Source organism: Gavia stellata, chromosome 6 (genome assembly GCF_030936135.1).
Source record: "Gavia stellata isolate bGavSte3 chromosome 6, bGavSte3.hap2, whole genome shotgun sequence".
NCBI classification, from domain to species: domain Eukaryota; kingdom Metazoa; phylum Chordata; class Aves; order Gaviiformes; family Gaviidae; genus Gavia; species Gavia stellata.
This window is the reverse complement of record NC_082599.1, coordinates 43,925,739-43,944,569: the sequence shown is the minus strand read 5'-3', so window position 1 is coordinate 43,944,569 and position 18,831 is coordinate 43,925,739. Positions and strand designations below refer to the sequence as shown.

Sequence of the window (18,831 nt, the reverse complement as noted above, 5' to 3'; positions counted from 1 at the left end):
AAAGCAAAGATTTCTCGGTGTTGTCAGTATTGGATACCTGTATTTTCTGGAAATTTTGTGATGAAATATTAATAGAAAGAGGGCCAGATGCTAAAGGGGAAAACAGATCTTGGAGTTAGGGCTCCTGAAGCTCTGCATTCTATTTATGGTGGCTGGGAAAGTGTGGTACATATCTGGAGTGACAGTGTTTAGGTTAGAAAGGTTAGGCACAGGCTACTTGTTTTGTAACTTTCTTCCTGTAAAAGAGAAATGGGTAGAGATGGTAAACTGCAATTGTGGGCAGACTGTGTGTGTACAAAATAAAGGTACTGCTCTTTGCTGAAGCTGTAAGGCCTTACTTTAAAATAACAAATGTCAGTTTACAGAGAGCTAGGGAGGGGAATAACATCTTAAAATAACATTTTGAAGAGCACCTAATGTTCTTAACTTGATGCCAGACTCTTTGAGCTGCAATGAATGAGAGTAATAAAAAAATAAGGCAGCAGTTGGAAGTAAGGCAAGAATAGTAATGGCAGAGGTATTTCATGCCATCTTGTAAAAGGCATTTTCTGTTAAGAACTATGTTTAAGGAAGGTTTTCTTAAACCTGAGTTAATATTTTTATTTCCAGGACCTATCTTTTTAAATGTGTAGTTAGTTTTCCACCTTGATTTGAGGATACATTTACTAGATACAGTTTAAGGGAAAGGAGATATAGTCTGTTATTCTTAGCAGACCAGTTACAGGTGTAGCAAAGATAAGGAGTTTACATGTAACAGAAGTCTTGTTCCAGAAACAATCTGAGGTCAAGAGTGTGTCTCAGTAGACTAGTTTTCTGTGGCATAAACCCAAGAAGCAGCTTTCAAGAGTTAAGATGATTTAATAGCTACTCTACTCTTGCACTATCCTGTGGCAGGTGTAAGTAGTGTTTACATTTTAGGTGACCCTATTATCTCTGATACCTTGATGGTTTAGAGTCTTATTTTTTCTTTAAGAATACGGTTGTGCTTTTTAGTTAATCATAATTGATAAGGACAGGTCATTAAATAATCCTGCATTTTTTTCCCCTCAAAGTGAATATTGTATATCTAAGTGGAAAACGTGCTCTAAAAGTGTTCTGCAGTTTAGTATGTTATGAGTAGTTAGAAATGGTTTCAGTATTATGAAAGTGTTTTGGGGAACTAAGAGAGCTTATGCAGCAACTTGTAGTAGAATGTACTGCTAAGATTTTTTTTCAGGTGGCAGGTTTACTATTTTTACCTTTTAGATGCATCTAAAGTGCAACTGTTCAAAAACCCACGAATAGTTCCTGTAAAATCTTTCAAGAAAGCAAGTTGTACAGGAGCAGGTAAACACAAGTAATACAACAGGACATTGTAGCTGCTGGCACTTCAAGATTTTCTGCTTAGTATTTACTTTTTTTATGTTCTGTAATAGGCTGTACTAATTTAGACAGGCAGTACAGAACAGGTTTCTTATGGTTATCAACCTACAGAATGAGTGCTTGAACCTTTAAGAGACCCCTTAATGGTCCAGAAAAGAACTGCATTTAACAGAAAAAAGAATTTTGAAATGCTGTTTTTCATGAAGTTGTATCTTTTTATGTGGTCAAAAAGTAGAAAAATGTGTAGCTGCTTCTGAAAACAAAAATAATTTAGGATGGTCATTAACGATTCTTGCAGACTACCTTTTGTCCATCCTCTCTAGTGATATCCCTGAATTGGAAAGATCTTGCCTGCTCCTTAGTTTGGGTTGAACTGAGAGCAAGCAAAAACATGTCTGTTCAGATACTGTACAGCTAGTCAGGTATATGAGACGTGCTCTGAGTCACATGCAATATCAAAAAAATGTTCACTTGCACCAGTTGTGCTAGTAGCTGGTGCAGGATAAATTATTTTGTCCTTATCGTTTGGAAATAAATGTTAGCTGTGCTCAGTGCTTCTCTATAAGTCACAAAAATTGAGGATGTTTTCCTAGTATGATTTTTAATGCAATCTTGATTAAGTGAATTTTGGAATTAGGCTGCATTGCTACACCTTTGTCACATGTGCATTGACAATTTAGTTATAATATCTTTTGCTGTGGGAGTTCTGTATTATACAGTCCACAGGCAAGTTCCTTAGGACGACTTGTCCTGTTCTTTTATGCAATATTCAGACTTCTGTGTAGAGACAATAATTGTCCTGAACTTATTTTATTTTATTATTTGTGGTGTTCATCACAAAGGTAATTCCTTAACAAATGCTATCAAAACTGTTTTCAGACTGCCTTTTGAGAGGGAAAGTTGGCAACCTGATTGCGTAGACATAAAACTCAATAGGGCACCCAAAGTGACTAGACACAGTTTTCAGTGTTGATGTGTCATTGTTTTTGGAGGCTTCTAATTTCTAGAACAATCTTTTTGGAAGTTGCTTCTGATTCTGCCAAACACAGTAGTTACACATTACTATAAATTCTGAAATTTTCCTTACGTGTTAAATTACTTGCAAATTACTGGAGAGACATACTGTAAGCTCCTGGCAAGTGAAGCTTAATAGAATTTACTTAGGACAAGAGACTTTTTCTTTTTTTTACATTATGAGACTTCTTGATGGTAGCCTAACAAGAGCTGAGTATATCAAGAAGCATAGACTAGTGCATCCCAAAATTCATATTCTTTAGCTAGATAACAATTGTATAAACTTAAAAATTTTTTTAGCAGTTTTCATACCACCATTGTCCTCATCATTGAGGGAAATTACTCATTATTCTACAAACAGATCTTCTTAATGAGTGTCCTTGAGACACTTGTTCTTATTTGTGGAATGGTCTCAACAGCTAAGGAACCCTTCTGCATACCCTAGTTGATGAATGGCTGTTGACAGGATGTTTTATCTTGCTAAAGAAGATGTTATCCAACTTCACAGTCTTTCTGACTGAGTTGGGACTGAGTAGTAGTATTCATATTGAAACTAAGTCAACATTTTTCAATATATTGTAAGTCATTCATTAGAATAACATAGTATTACTATTTTGATTTTATTTTTATTTTAAAAGACATTGTATAGTGTATGTATGATGTATAAATGTGTATGGTATTCTAGTCTGCTTTGAAGTAAGGAAAACATTCTCAGAGAAGACAGCTTTTGTAATGACTCGGATCTATTTAATATTACAATCTAGGTGTTGCTTTATGGGAAGCGTAATTTCAGTGACCTGCATGGGAACTGGAATACATGTGTAGGGAATCACAGAATTCATTTTAGCTATGCTTCCCTTCTTATGTAGCCAATTTAAGGTAGAAGATCTTTATTTTCACTTAGTGTTCAGTATTTATATAATCTTTGAAGGAGGTGATGGAGCAAAGTACAAGTTTTTCAATATGCAGCTACTTTTTCTGTAGAGGTGGAAGGCAGTACTCGCTATGCATATCCTTGATTTGTTACAATTTCTAACAAGTAAGGCTAGACTATCTAATATTCACCCTCCAAAACAGACAAAGCTGCTCAATCACATTGTCTATCCTCTAGTAATGGTTTTTCAAGGTCAATCAGTGTTTTTAAACTTGAATGAGTTCGTGAGAACATCTGCAGTGGACAATAACTTTGCTTGTACTTAGATCTTTAAAATCCATTTTGGGAAACATCCATGCTAATTTTAGCATTTCTTCTTAAAACAGTTGTTTTTAAAATCGATGCCATTCAAAACAAATGCCTTCTACATAAAGATGTAAAATAAAAATTGAATGTAAAATAGACTAAGATGGAAGCAATGCTTTTTAAAAGTTTGACATAAATGTCCTAACAGTTTTTTTTATTTTCAAACTTCTTTTATCTGAGAGAACATTATGTAATGTTTTTGTTCTGACTGTGTCAGAAATTTTGTAAAAAGGTAACAAACTGCAGTTTTATAATCTGAAACATAAGTAAAATTGCTACTCAAGTAGTAGGGCCATAAAACTGAAGTTTTTACCAAATAGCACTAATTGAAACTTAAAACTTTCTGTGAACTTGATGGCCCTACATTGCTCAAATTTAAAATTTTTGACATCAGGCAGAAGAAACAGGAGACTCTACTTGATTCTGCAGCCTATTGTTCCTTAATAGCTTTTCATAACATCTATCTTACTATTTTTAACCCCTTTAAAACCAGTTGTTCCAAAAATTTGCTAAACCTGTGACTCGATGGATGTCAGAAGTCTTTCTGAATGGATCACTTCTCCATTTGCAATTCACTGAAAGCTGATGTTTCACAGCAGTTAAAGCTTTTCAAGTGTGAGATTTAATTTCTGTACACTTCTTATTTTATAAAGAAAGTGTGAAAGTTTGAGTTTTTCTTAGAAAGGGAAACCCTTACATGAGGCAAAATTCCTTCTGTAATATTTTTCATATCTTAAAATATCAGGAAATAGATGCATTTGGGGGCAAGCTGATCCATTTAAAGATGTGTGCAGCAGTTGTAAAAGAGAGGTGTGTAGTCAAATTTGTAATAAGAATGTATTTGTGACCCATTGGTGAAGTGGGAAAATCTTCTTTGCAAACATTTCTTTCGAAATTCGTTAATGCTGTGCTAGTAAAGTGTGAAAGCCTTGTGTCCTTACAGGGTATGGCATCCGTGAAGGGCTGAGACCGTTGGTTTCTTTATTAGTGGACAAAGGGCCTATCTTCAGTCGTAATGGGACTTTTGCTTGAATCGTGTGTTCCTACGTTTTCTCCCCTCCAACAGAAACAAGTCTTTCAAATTAATCTTTTCCCTGAGCTCTGCTGCAGAGATAGGCTGGACCGAGAACCTTCAGCTCAGATAAAGTGTGGGGCCCAACTATGGTCTGACTTGGCTGTATGATGCAAGGACAGCTAGTCCCCCCTCCCACAGCTACCAAGTGCTGGCTTTTTTCCCAGGCGAGAGAGATCGATGCTGGCAGTGAGCCACAAAGACCTGGGGTGGATGTACCGTGCCAGAATCCCTGTGTAGTTCTGTCAGCTGGCACTAAGCTTTTGCTGTTACTACCTCCATGTCTAATGTAATGACTGATAACGCCTTTTTGAATATTGTTGATTGTGTCAAATAGAAATATTCAGTGCATTTTTCTCTTACGACTGTCACTACCAACTCATATTTGGTTTTAAGTTAGAAAAAAAATCAATTCTGTGCGTAATGAGAAATCTGGCATTTACTGCTTTTGCCAGTCAGCGTAATAATGATGCTGTCTTTCATTATGTAGTGAGAAGACACCCTTACTGAGCTGCTTTACAGTCTGTTATGCATACTAGATTTTTGGATTACGCTTCTCAATTTTATCTGTCTAAGTATTTTAGTATAAAGAGTGTATTCTCAGATACACTTAATTACTAGGAGCAACAGGAGATTTCAGAATAGAGCCCAGGAGGTTTAACAGATTCTGAAATATGCTGCACTGTGGAAAACCTTTGGGCTCCAGGTATGGCATATAACTGTCCTGTGAAATAATTTTCTTCACTGCTTTCTACAGATTTGGTTAGAAAATTTTATTTCAAATGTTTTATTCTGAAAGTAAGAGATAATTTTTGTCAAATAATTCTTTTTAACAAAGCACAGAAAAAGAATCCTTGGTAATAATAGGGCTTTTTTATAGTCAATTCATGCACAGAAAACCAAGATTATATTAAAAATATTTTATATTCACTTTTATTACATTAATTCCTTAGAAAATAATTTGACTGTTTCTTGGGAACATTTTGTGTGAAAGGAGTTCATAAAATAAGCTAAAATACTACTGTTTATTTTGAAATATTTAGTTTGTGTCTCACACTAAGAACTTTGCTATGAATATTAAATTGTACATTTAATTGCATACTTCAGAAATGCAGCATTACTTTTAATTAGAAAATTAGAGAATTAGCATAGTAGCAATATTTTCAGTGAATTACTGACTTGAGGGAATTTTCATAATTTTTTATATAAATAATTTAGTTTTAAATAAAAGGGTGCATGTGTGTGTGGTGTAAAAGAGGGATTCTACTTGTTCCTTAAATTTCATCAGAGCAGAGAATATCTGGAGAAGGCCTTTGGGCTGTGAAGTTTTTTGAGGCATGAAAAGACTTTCTTGTTCTCACTCTTTACTTCTTCCATCCACCTAAGATTATTTTTCCCATTTGTGTACTTCTACCTTCAGAGCAGACCAGTGACAGAAAAGGTAGAATTTGTGCTAATAAAATGTATTGAGCTTATTTTTGTGCATATAAGTACTTTCTGTGATGTAAGGGGAATTAATGTCAAGGCATGAGATGATGATAGATTTCAAATGCTTTCTAGTAGGGTAATGTGTTTGGGGATATGAGTTATAAGACACTGAACAGCACATAGCTCCACCGCCACCCCCCCCCCAACCCCCCCCACCCCCCTGCTGCTTTTTTCCCCATTTTATGGTCTTAAGGAACAGATTAGGATCTGTCCTGCAGATCCTCCAGTTTTTCTGTACTAGAAAGCTCCGTGCTGGGACAAGATAGACTATGTCTTTTATTTGACTAAATAAAAGCTTTCGTGTAAAATAAATGATCTAACTTCAGATTAGTAATTATTAATTAGAAATTATTAATTAGTAATTCCTGTCACGACGTTTTTGTCTTCAGCAGACTGTTGGGAGCTTATAGAGAAGATGGAGTCAGACTCTTGTTGGAGGTGCATAGTGAAAGGGTGAGGGGGAGCACACACAGGATGCAGTATTGGAAGTGCTGATTGGATCTTAGGAAACTTTTTTCATGCATTATGTTGTTATACATTGGAATAGGTTTCCTGGAGAGGCTGTGGAGTATCTACTGTTACAGATACTCAGAGCTTGGCTGATTGTCATCCTGACCAACCTGATGAAAAAGATGGCTTCAGCTTTGAAGTTGGCTATGCTTTGAGTAAGATTGGACCGGATAGCCCATCTCCAGATGTCCCTTACAACCATAATTAATATATGATCTCTGGAGTTCAAATTTCTAAGTAACAGGATTTGAGAATTCACATAGATATTAACTTAATTTTCTTGGCTTTCCCTTGTTAACGTGAGGAGGAATGCCCTTCTTTGTATGAAGCTTAAAAGTCGTCTAGCTAACAAAATGATGTTTAGAAAAAAGAAAGTTCTGTGCAGAATTGTACTTTCAGGGTTGCCACATCAGAGCGTTTTTGGATACATGTTTTTGAGCTCTCTCAGACTTTAGAAGTCTTCTATTACCATTTTCTTAGGGCTTTGGGCAGAAATCAGGGGACTGTAACAGAGCATTTTCTCTTCTGTCAATTTTATAAGACTTGATATAAACTTGACTTTTGGAGTAAGACCAACCATGTGATGGAGACATGTAGCGAGCTCCTGATTTAAGTTTGTTTCATGCTGATAAGGACCTTGAGTAGTAAATACTCTTGGTGGATTTGAACAGCTAAGTTTGGTTAAAGTCATGTTGGATTAAAGTGAATGATTACCTCTTGAGCTTTGTATTACTAAATTTAGTATCAAGCAGTCTACTAATTCTATTGATTATTGGCTTAAAGTAATTCTGTAACAAGCTTCGCTTGAGAGTGGTACTGTGGTACGGATGCTTGTGTGAATACAGCTTTGAAGGTCACATAATTGTACCTTTCAAGCTTTTAAAAACAATAATCAAGTAAAAGGTTGTGTTGCTTTTAGAAATAACACTGATGCTAGTAATATGAATTCCAACCTTTTTAGAGTTAACTTTTTCTCCATTGCTATTGTATTACTTGCCTTTCTGGCTTTTTTTTTTTTGCCAGTAAGTTGTTTTGCCCAATTCATTGGGAATGAAGGAAAAAAAGTCCCTGTGTTTTTGTTTTGTTATTTCTTGTAAATTGTGTTTGTAAGTAAATCCTTCTCTGTCCATCTGCAAACATCAATTACTCCTATGTGAATAACTAAACTTAAGGGAGCACAGACCTACTCAATACAGCTGTCTTTTATTTTTAGAGGGCTTCTCAGTGCTCTGGTTTGTGGAGTTAGAGTTAAGGTTAAGCTTGTCCAACTTTTATTGTGCAGTTTTGCCCTGCCTTTTGGAGTTGAATATACCTGCAACATGTTTTTGGGTTATCATGGTAGTATACTCAACAGCAGTAGTTTTGGATTTCCTAGGTAGTAGTGGAGATGTCTTGGTTTATGAATGTCCGACATAAAAAAAAAAAAAAGTAATTTTCATAAGGAACAGTCTGGTGCACTCATAAGCTGCTGTTTGCAATAGCCAAACTTTTCTTGGTTAGTCTTTTGGATTGCCATCCCCCATGCTTGCTCCAAAAAACAGAACAAGAAAAATTCAGAGGCTTTTTTTCAACATTAAGTTTTTTCTTGAAGTTATTCTGACAGAATTACATTGGACTGTGATGGATTTTACTTAATAATCACTGAAAATAATCTTGTTCATCAGCATTTCACAGTAGTCCCAAAATAAAGTTGCAGGTGTAGCAGTCTGATCACTTTGCATATACAGAAGTGATTTGGGGAAGATGCTGTTGTTTTGCATTTGCCTGCAAGACTGTGTCTACATGAGGAAATAGCCATTCACACAATAGTAGCTTCTGGGCAGCACGGGCTGAAAGGTAGGTTAACCCATTGCCAGCCTGTTCCACTGTCTTTGTGATACCCTAACCTGTTGGGGTAGTGAGAAGGCACTTTCTTTAAAGCTTCATTCTGGAGTAGAAAGCAATAACGAATGTTGCAGGTTGTGGGCTGGCTGCCCAGGTTGAGGACTAAGTTGACAGTGCCTACTCGGTGTGCCTTGAAGCAGCTATGAAGCACCTGGACGTAGTGATAGCTGAGAGGTCAGTGCATTTTGGGTAGGAAAGCAATTTGCTATGGTTGCAGGTTGTTTAAAAACATCTTTGGTTTGTTGCTTATTTCAGCTTGGTTTTCCCTAGCTGTTACCTGTTCCTTTGCAACGTATCTGCTCTCCTCCAAACGTTTTAATTGATAAAATTTTTCAGTCAGACTGCAGTTTTGTAATAGGAGATAGACTTCTTGTTTCCTTGTTCCACCTCTCCTCCATGCAGCAACATGGTCTTTGACTATGGAAACGATCACACTATTACAAATGCTAATTTTTGCAATAGCAGGGTGAATTTTTAAAGATGGAGGCTCTTTAAAAAACTGTATGGAATTTTTGTTTGTTCTTTAGTATAGAAAGCAATGTGGGATTTTTGTCTTAATTTATGGGAACAGTGAGAGACCAAAATGTGGAAGTCCTCCTCATTTTTCAGGAAGTAAAATTTTGAAAAATTTCAGCTTCCTGAAATTTTCTGGAAGGCAATTACCCACAAGTTTTTTTGTGCAATGATCAAAACACATGCTTAAAACGGTCTTATTAAGAATATCAAAACAAGCTGATATTATAAAATGTTCTATTACTAGAAATACGTTTAAAATGCTCAATTACTAGAAATATGTTTCTCTTAGGAAAAAGTAGTTCTGGCAAAAAATCAAACACTTGATAATGATAAAACTGTTTAACTATAGTTTAATACTTGCTATAATTGAATATAGAAAGTAAACCAAAAATCCTAACAGGGATGATAACAGCATTTGCAGTGAGTGGTGGGTCAGTTGGTTGCACCAGGCAGCTTTGAGTGGGATGTGATGAGTAATGCAGCCATTTTTGAACCTAGTACTTTTGCTTTCCCTATACGTAAGATTATTATATCACGGTGGTATCAATAACGTGACCATTGTTAATGATGCCACCTAGGCATATTACACATAAAGTGGACTGATTTATGTTCAGGTGTCACATTTGCATTAATTTCTCTGGGAATTGTATTGTACATAGTAGTTGTGGAGGGTGGAGGTCAGGCTGACCTGCAGGGGCTGAGTGTTCTGGTTGGAAGAAGCTCACAAAAGAGTGAGCTTCTTTCTATAAATAGGACTGATGAATGCTTCAACAAATTAATCTGTTTTCTACTCTTACACGGAAACAAATAGCTTTTAATATGCTTAATTTCAGATTTGGTTATAGTGCCAATCAGTCGACTCTAGTTAAAACTAGTGTTGGAACTCTGTCAAGAATCAGGTCTTTTAATTTAAAAAGGAACCTTGACCAAATTAATTAAATGTTGAACTTACTCATGCATTATTGCTGATTTTTGCTTAGTCTTTTTACTCATGTAGCACTGTAAAAACTACTGCTTTATAAAAGTTTTGTGTATGTTTTTGGGCTTAGAGATGCTTGCAAAAAAAATTTGATGTACTACCACTTTTTATTTCTTTAAAGCTCTGTAATTACCAGAATTTATCAATATCCTTAATCTTGTGTGTGTGCGTGCACACTATACACGCAGATATATCTGCGTGTGTGCGTACAGTCACAACTCCTAAGGCTTGCTTGTCTTTTATAAATTTGCTGAATTTGCATCTCTCCAAGAGCTGGAAAACCACTTCCTTTTCCTTTTATTAGTTGTCCGTCTTCTGTAATGCTTTGTTTCATACTATAGAAGAGTTATTTAGTGTTAACCTCCAGGCCTATAGTTAATGTGTCTCTTCCTGAGATTGTTTAAAAAGAAATTGAAAAGGTTATTGTATATGCTAGCTCCATTACAGGAGACATGGTAGTAATATGTTCATAACAGTCTGTTGATTGTTTTCTTTTGCCAAGTTGTTGATGATATTATTGGCTTAATGTGAAAGGTCAAAGCAAAAACAAGATGTTGAAAGTACATGTTTTAAAGAACAGTATGTATTAGTTTGAGGATGTGCCATCTAAATTTGTTAAAAAATTCTAGAATGGAAAAAAAAAACCCCAACCTTCTAACTTATTTGATGTTTTGGCATACATTTCCAAATATAAGTTCCTTTTACACACCCAAACTGATACTGAATTAGTGGTGTAGTTGAACATCAGGTTCACCTAGATGTGTCAGATGCTTCTTGAAGAAATACTGGCAGTTCATTCAAGCAGAGAAGACTCCTTGCAGACTCTAAACGATGGGTAATTTCTTAATGCAATTCATAAACTGAACTGGGAGATTACATCCTGCCATTGTAATAACTATCCTGATACAAATCCCTGCAAACAAGAGGAGTACCATGTAATTTTTCTGCCTTGCCCTGGTGTTTGTCAAGTAGCTTCTTTCAGCGTTACAGGTCAAGCTTGTGTTTCTATATTACTTGTTTCACAACTGAGTTCTTAAGTTGGGCCATAGTCTTATGCAGTTTATCAAGGAAATGAGTATAGCACTAGTTCTTTGACACTGGGGAAGAACAGAAAGGAAATGGTAATATTAGTTCACTAAAGGTAGTTTTGCCAAGTGCTTTTGGGTTTCTTTTTGTCAAACTCCTTGTAGACTAAGATGCTAAATTTTGGTAGAGGGTCGTTTTTTGTTTAATTGTTTCCTTTTAAACTTTCTTGAAAAGGCCACAGAGCTGTGTATATTGGAGTTCACGTGCCATTTGGAAAGCAAGGCCGTCGACGGCATAGACATCGTGGGCACAGGCATCACAGAAGAAAAAAAGAAAAAGAGACTGACAGAGAGGATGGCCGAGAATCTCCATCATATGGTAAGAAACCTGTTGTGTGAGTTCTTTGTGTCTCTTGATAATAAACTTCTAGTAGTTACCCTGTGCTTAAACATTGTTTGTTTTGTGCTGTTTCTTTTATTCTCGCTGTAATTAATGTCTTTCTACATACAATCAGGCAAGGATTTTGTGGTTGTTTTTTCTCTAAATCGTAAGCTGTTGGAATTCAGCCAAGTGTCTGTGTGAATGTTGAGCAGCCTACACTGAATAGGTTAGACTAGAGCTTCGTAATACTTGCATGTAGCATAAAAATCTGTGTTATTTAAATTAGACACCTTTTTTTCAGATTGTGTAGTCTTGTAATACTCTGTCACTCAAGATTTTTGAAAGTATGAATATAGCTGTGAAGCTGCATTTGCCATGGTAATTTGATCAATAATCCATTAAAATATTTACTTCAGCCTTCTTGCTGTCTGTTAGTAAAGGAATTGTACTGCCTCCTAAGTTTTAGTTTTGGATCAGACGCCGCCCCCCCCCATCCCACCCCTTTTCCTCGAGAGATGACGACTTTGTCATATCATTCTCTGAAATGAAATTATTTAGCAGTACTTTTACTAGTTTTTCTTCAAGACCTCAAACCCACTTTTATTCCTAGACTGTAATGAATGGGAAAGTTATGGTGCAATGTTCCACTTCAAGTGTGGACACCACACTGTTCACTATCACCTTCCTATAAATAGAACCATGTTCTACATGGGGCTGGTTCCCTGAAACAAAGGAGTTTTCAAATGGGAATGTTTTGACAAGTCCCCTTTTACCATTGTCCTACAGTTCTCAGTTTCATCCATCTTCAAAACCTCCCCTCCCAAACATGAATTATTATTGTTTGATCTTATGTTTTTAGAGTCTCTCTGTACAGGTTCTGAAGCAGCAAGTAATATTAAATAGATAGAAATTAACTTCTCTCTTCTGGTCACTTCTCTTTTTGGATACACAGGGGATGGCAGGATTCTTGGGATATGTTGGTTTTGGGACAGAAACAATCTGCTCTAGGTCTTCATTGATAATGAATGTTGTTTGTATTCAAGAGCTCATCTCAGAATTATGTGATGGGATGATGATGTATACCAGAACAACAATGCAAAAGCAAAATTCAGTTCTCAATGAAGTTCATTAGTAATTCAGATCTTGCGTCTGAATCTAAAAGGTGATCTTCCTTCTGCAGTGGAAGCATACAGTTGTATGTTCAGATCTAGCAGCTGTGAGAGTGACGTTTCAGTGAACAAAGTAAAATTTTTAAAGTTGAGATTAACCTGGATTTTCTATCTCTGACCTTCCTTGAGAAAATGTTGCAATTACTACATTATTGAACCCTTGTAATTTGAAAGCTGTCCCTTGACTTGTTACAAAATCTGTGTATAGGTATTAAAAATATCACTATACCCATGTGTTTTTATCATTGTTTTTTTTTAAAGATTTGCTCATAGAAGTGAAGTCTGCTACTTCTATTTGATCAATAACGATAGTTAAATTTTGTTATGAGTTATTACTGAGCCTGTTCCACTAGGCATTATACTATGAGAAGTTAAAATATTTCCTCAGCATTTTAGCTGTGTAGTTTCTCCTTTCTTATGCTAATTTATGTACAGGGCTCCAACCATGCAATGAGAAAGGTAATAATTTTTTCCATCCTACGAAGTAGCAACAGGCCATTCAAAAATCTACGACTCTAATGAGTGCCTGAGTACCCACTATGTGTAAAGCCCTTTGGTATATTGATCTTTACTTTCTTACTAATTTTGCTGTTGATGTTTATTTTCATATTGTTAACCTACAGAAGAGCTAAAGATACTTAATTGCATTACATAAACATAAATTTCTATGTTTTATTTTCAGAAACAATGAAAAATTTTAAAAGGGCCTCCTCTTAAAGGGGCCTCCTCTTAAAGAAATGTCCATGTTTCTTTTGTTCTTCTTCCTTCCAGAAGAGGATATTGTGCTGCATATTTCTAACTGAGAGCAGGAGATTTAACTGTTATGTGCTGTTTCTTGCATAATAGAACTATGAATTCTTCTAATTGTTCAGTTTTTCCTTTTCTTCAAGACACGCCATCCCAACGAGTGCAATTTATCTTGGGTACTGAAGATGATGATGAACACATTCCCCATGATCTCTTCACTGAAATGGATGAACTTTGCTTCAGGGATGGAGAAGAATATGAATGGAAAGAAACGGCTAGGTATACTCGAAGTAGATTGTTTCAAGGTGTATCTTCTAGTAATTTTATTTCAAATAACTGCAAACCAGGTCTGGGTTAGAATTTTCATGACCTATAGGAGTTGTTCACTCAATTCACGCTCAGCAAATTAAAACTTTTGTTGTATTTGTCCAACTCTGGAAGAATCAATATGGTTTCTCAAGAGATCCTCATGCTGTGTTGACTTTCCTAAAACTGATGATGCCAAGCATTGTGAAAGGTACAACTCTGTTTAGTTATAAATATGGGTGTTCAGCCATGGAGCATGGTATTTACAATCTCAGAAATCTCTTTGCTCTGTTATTGCTGATATATTAGTGCCAATTTTTTTCACTCAAACATAAAGAAAATTGCGTATTTACTTATGTTCTTCTTAAGTAGCATTTGATTAATTTTTTGCAAATTGCATGCATGAACAAGATGCCATGATTATTTTTGGCCCATATTAGTTTAATTGCTTCCTTCTACATATGCATTGTAATAAATTCTTCTGCATTCAGTACTTCTAATTACCTTATTGCATGCTGGCTTTTGCAGAAGTTCAATTTACATAATGCTTGTGAGTCAGACTCAAGATCAATTTATAGTTACACATATTAGTATTACCTAGCTCTTAAATGTCTGACTTAGCACCCTAGGATACTTGAACGTTTGTATATGGTGTGTTTCAGACAGCTTTCTAATTCTAAAATAGCGATGAAACAGATATGCAAATCAAGTAACAAGGCATAGTGCCACAGTGTTCACAAGAACTCATGAATAGACAGGTATTCTTCAAACCAAAAGAAACAAAATGGGCAAAAACTGAAACAGTTGAGTATGATTAAAAGGCCTGATAAAAATGTTGTGACTGTCAATCAGCTGAGTTGTCTGAGAAGATGAAAGCTTGTATGAGCTGATGAGATTTCCTGTTCTGTGTCATACAGAAGCCACAGGGAAGGATGGGGATTGCTTGCCAGATTGTCTATCTTCCAGGAGAATTATAAATATGTGTATGCATTTCAGGTGGCTGAAATTTGAAGAAGATGTTGAAGATGGTGGCGATCGATGGAGCAAGCCTTATGTAGCAACTCTGTCTCTGCACAGTCTCTTTGAACTGCGAAGCTGTATTCTTAATGGGACGGTCATGTTGGACATGAGAGCAAACACACTAGATGAGATAGCAGGTTGCAGCAAAACTTTTTTTAAAATATTTTATTCCTAAATTTGAAACTGTAACTTGATGTTTTTGATGGTGTTTTTTTATGTTTTTGAAAATACTATCTTGAAGAAATAGGTATGTGCATGCTTTCTGCAGTTTCCTTCATCTGGTTGTAAAGAGCTAATCCTACAAACTTCACTTAGAAGGAGCTACACTGGATGAGTAGGACCACCTTTATTACATGTTCTAGGATGAGGCCCAGAATTTGCCTTTATGTTCTAATCCCTGAATGTGTTCTTTGTCTTTGTTTCTACAGATGAAATGTAAATATCTGCCAGAACATTTTAGGACTTACTTGTGCACTTTTAGTACCATAATTATTAATCATAACTTGGCTGATGTTAACTTGATGCCATTAGTGCAGTTGATTGTTGCACATCTGGTATTTTTTTCACCTTTATAAGAGGTGAGCAGAAATAAATTTTGTACATGTTGTTTGACCTACTATGTTGGGTGTCCTCACTAATCACATGGTCATTTTGGATGCTATAAAATCAGCTTTGAAGACTTTTTCATATATGTATACATATACCTGCTTAGTCTGAATGCCTTTGAACTAGTTTTACATAATTTTCCTGGTATCTCTTGCTACAGGTACCACAGAGTGGAATGGCTTCTCAGGAATCATGCTAGGCTTAGGGCTGACCAACATGTATGTGAAGGACAAGGTGTTTTGGCATTAAAAACTTTGGCAGTCCTTGAGAAACGTATTCTTGTTTTGTTTTGAAATCTTCAAAATTCACTCAGGAAATTGGTATTCCCTTCCTATTTTCCTGACTTACTGAGTAAGAGTGTTCAGTACATGGTTTGTAAAAGTAATGTTTTGGTTTTTAATTCACTTTTAATAATTGAATTTAACAATAATCTTAGTACGTAAGAAGAATAGTTATTGCTTAATTCTGTGTAAACAGCACTCTTTTAATAGGTATTTTAGTTGGAACTAGGATGTCTTAAGAGATTGAATTTGTTTCAAGTTAATTTTAGGTGCCGTTAAGAAGCATGTAGGGTAAAAATCCTTGGCATACAAATGTATTGTCTTGTTTCCCTGAGCCAGGAATACCTAGTAGGTATTCTTGGTTCTTGCTTAAAACAGGAGGGAGAGGGTGGCTGGTTTCCTTTTGAGAAGCTATAACAAAAGGTTGTGTGTTGCCAGTAATCCCAGAAGGAAGCTGCACTGTACTGACAGAGACTTTGCTGCATATAATTTTGTTTGCAAGGTATTTTGAGCCATAACCTTTTTCTTTGTGAAAAGTGCTATGTAATTGCAGTTTAACAGTACAGTTGGGTTCTTGATACATCAGTTAGGACTGGCAAAACATATTTTAAAAGTTGTCACATAGGTTTGTGTTGATTTGTGCAGGTGTGTGGGGTTTTTTTTAATTAATTTAAAAAGAAAAAAGGCCAGCTAAGAAATAGCAGCGGATATTTTCCCAAACACGCAGGCTTTCTTTCCTGGTGTGAGCACACTGATGAGATGCCCTTTTAAAGCTTGATGTTGTTTGACAGCTGATTAGTTAGTTTTAGATGATGTAACTAGCTTTTGTTTTACATATCCTGTTCTAAAACACGTGAATTGCATGAAGTTTGGTAGAGAGCCTCGGGAACTGAGGGAATCTGAAGGTGACAGAGGAGTTAGGGAATTCATCTCATTCTGTAATAACTTTCACTTTTGTATAGTTGTATACTTTCAAAATAGGGAATGCCAGGTTAAGACTGTCTTAAAAAGTCTGTTCTCTGTTGTGTTTCTGTCTTTGTGTGTTCGCTTCTAGTGGAGGGTTGTTGAATACATAGATGCTTTGCCTTTTTTTTTTTTTTGAAAGGGAGTAGCCGTTGAAATTTGAAGTAAATTACAATAAATTATAAAATAATAAGTAACTTATTTCTTAAAATGATGCTACTAATAAATACTGTCTTTTGGATTGCGTGTTGTGCTTTCCTTATTGTTACATTTGCTTGTTTAGTGACATCTTTGAAAATTTCCTGTGAATTCTTGAAGATGACTTTGCTAAAGAAAAGACTTCTTTTTTTAAAAAAAAATAGATTTTTTTTTTTTATTATTATTTGGTGCAACTACAGTGTTTGAATGTGGTGAAGGAGAGATTTGATAGCTATATATATAACTTTCTTTTTTGCTGTTATTGTTCTTATTATGTAGATATGGTTTTGGACAACATGATTGCCTCTGGCCAGCTCGATGAATCCATAAGAGAGAACGTGAGAGAGGCTCTTCTAAAAAGGCACCATCATCAGAATGAGAAAAAATTCAGCAATCGTATTCCCCTGGTTCGGTCTTTTGCAGATATAGGCAAGAAACATTCTGACCCTCACTTGCTTGAACGAAATGGTGAGATAAGTTGTAGCATCCAGTTTGTTCTAACCTGTTAAATAATTTTCTCACTGGGAGATGAAGGAAAATTCAGCTGATAATAGCAGATAAGTGTTTCCTTCTTGATAAGCAAAGAACTAATGATAACAGTGTGTGCTATGTGTAGCTGTGGATGATGTTCCTGTGTATTTTTGAATTTACTCAAACATTCTACTCCTGCCTGTATATGTAGCATGCATTATTGTTTTGAAGTATAGAAACAGACCTACATTGATCCTAATGCTTTTTAGGATATGTTTGAATAAAGCGTGTAATGTTTGAGGAATTTCAGTATCATGGCATAGCTTCATGCATTTGTCAGATGGATCCTGCTTGCTTATTCAGTCTTTATACTAGAGATTTACTTTGTGGTCAAGTCATGGGTTCAATGATGCTGACAATTCCTGTGTTTTAATCCAGTGTTGTTTTGTTAATATGGCTAGAAAAAGTTCACTATGCTAATGGTGAAGAAATTACTTTTAGCTAGGACACTATTTATTTTTACCTTGTTTTGTAGAGAAGGACTTAACAGGACTTAAAAAAACCCCAAACCCAAGAAAGGTATTTGCAGTATTTTTATAGGCTGTACTACATCTCTTATTGAACCAAATGCCTGAAAATATTCTGGAATATCAGTACATTTACTCTAGACATCCAGTTCCAAAGTCCCAATAGCAATATATACTGCAGAGCAGCATATGTTAATTCTTGTATTTCTTATAGCCTCTATTTCTGTCTCTGTTCTTTATGTTATCTTTTGCCTTGCATTAACTAAGACACATAATTTCAACTGAAACTTTTTAGTTTAGTGAAAACTTAGTACTCATTTCATGTATCACTCCTTGAAGAGAAGTTCCTTGAAGTGAAGTTCCTTTCCTGTCTTGGAAGATGCCTCATTGCTTAGAACATGTTCCACTTAGTTACGTGCTTGTTGGGAGCTCTAAGTTTGATACATACTTGGAGTATGCTCCAGCAAATGTCCAGGCTTGCTGATGCTTTTTGTTAGCTAGTGAATATATGATGCATGTGTAACTATATCCCTGATAGTTTCATAATTTTTTTTCTAGAATGTATATACAAATAATTTATATAAGAGCATAATTTCTTCTGTAACTTCTGACTTTCCTGTTTTGTTCAGCGAATGTGAAATTGTCACATATAAACTTGGTTTTGCCCATCCTTGAACACCTGTATCCTCAATTATAATTCTGAGAATTTTGTATTTGAGGTGTCTTGCTTGTCAGGTACTTTTCATGTGTCACTTCCACTTTCCAGTGCATTTTATTCTTATTACTATTCCTACAACAGAATATGGGAGATATGATGAAATAAGAAACCAGTATAACGTGATGAACTCTTTGCCAGTGTATACTTATATTTCTTTATAATCCTATGGTTACCCTCTAATAAATGGGTAAACCAGACATGCATATGTGCATAATACTTTATAGGCTCCTTTTTACACCTGTGTGTGTGTTAGGACATCTCATGTTCATGTTTCATCAGATGTACTGACAGAAGTCTAGTTATTACTGTAGTGATTAATATAGACAAAATCAACCAGTTTGCTTTATTGGGCC

The 18,831-nt window shown here is 35.6% G+C and overlaps 1 protein-coding gene across 6 annotated transcripts in view; it reads left to right on the top strand.

Annotated features, from left to right (window-relative positions):
- The window catches only part of SLC4A7 (solute carrier family 4 member 7), a 73,111-nt gene that overhangs the window by 12,517 nt on the left and 41,763 nt on the right, over positions 1-18,831 (top strand). For all 6 annotated transcript variants that reach the window (XM_059818315.1, XM_059818314.1, XM_059818313.1 and 3 more), the window contains 4 exons: positions 11,326-11,469; positions 13,532-13,667; positions 14,691-14,851; positions 17,042-17,230. In XM_059818315.1, coding sequence (XP_059674298.1) covers positions 11,326-11,469; positions 13,532-13,667; positions 14,691-14,851; positions 17,042-17,230 — 630 coding nt within the window. The remainder of the gene's footprint in view (positions 1-11,325; positions 11,470-13,531; positions 13,668-14,690; positions 14,852-17,041; positions 17,231-18,831) is intronic.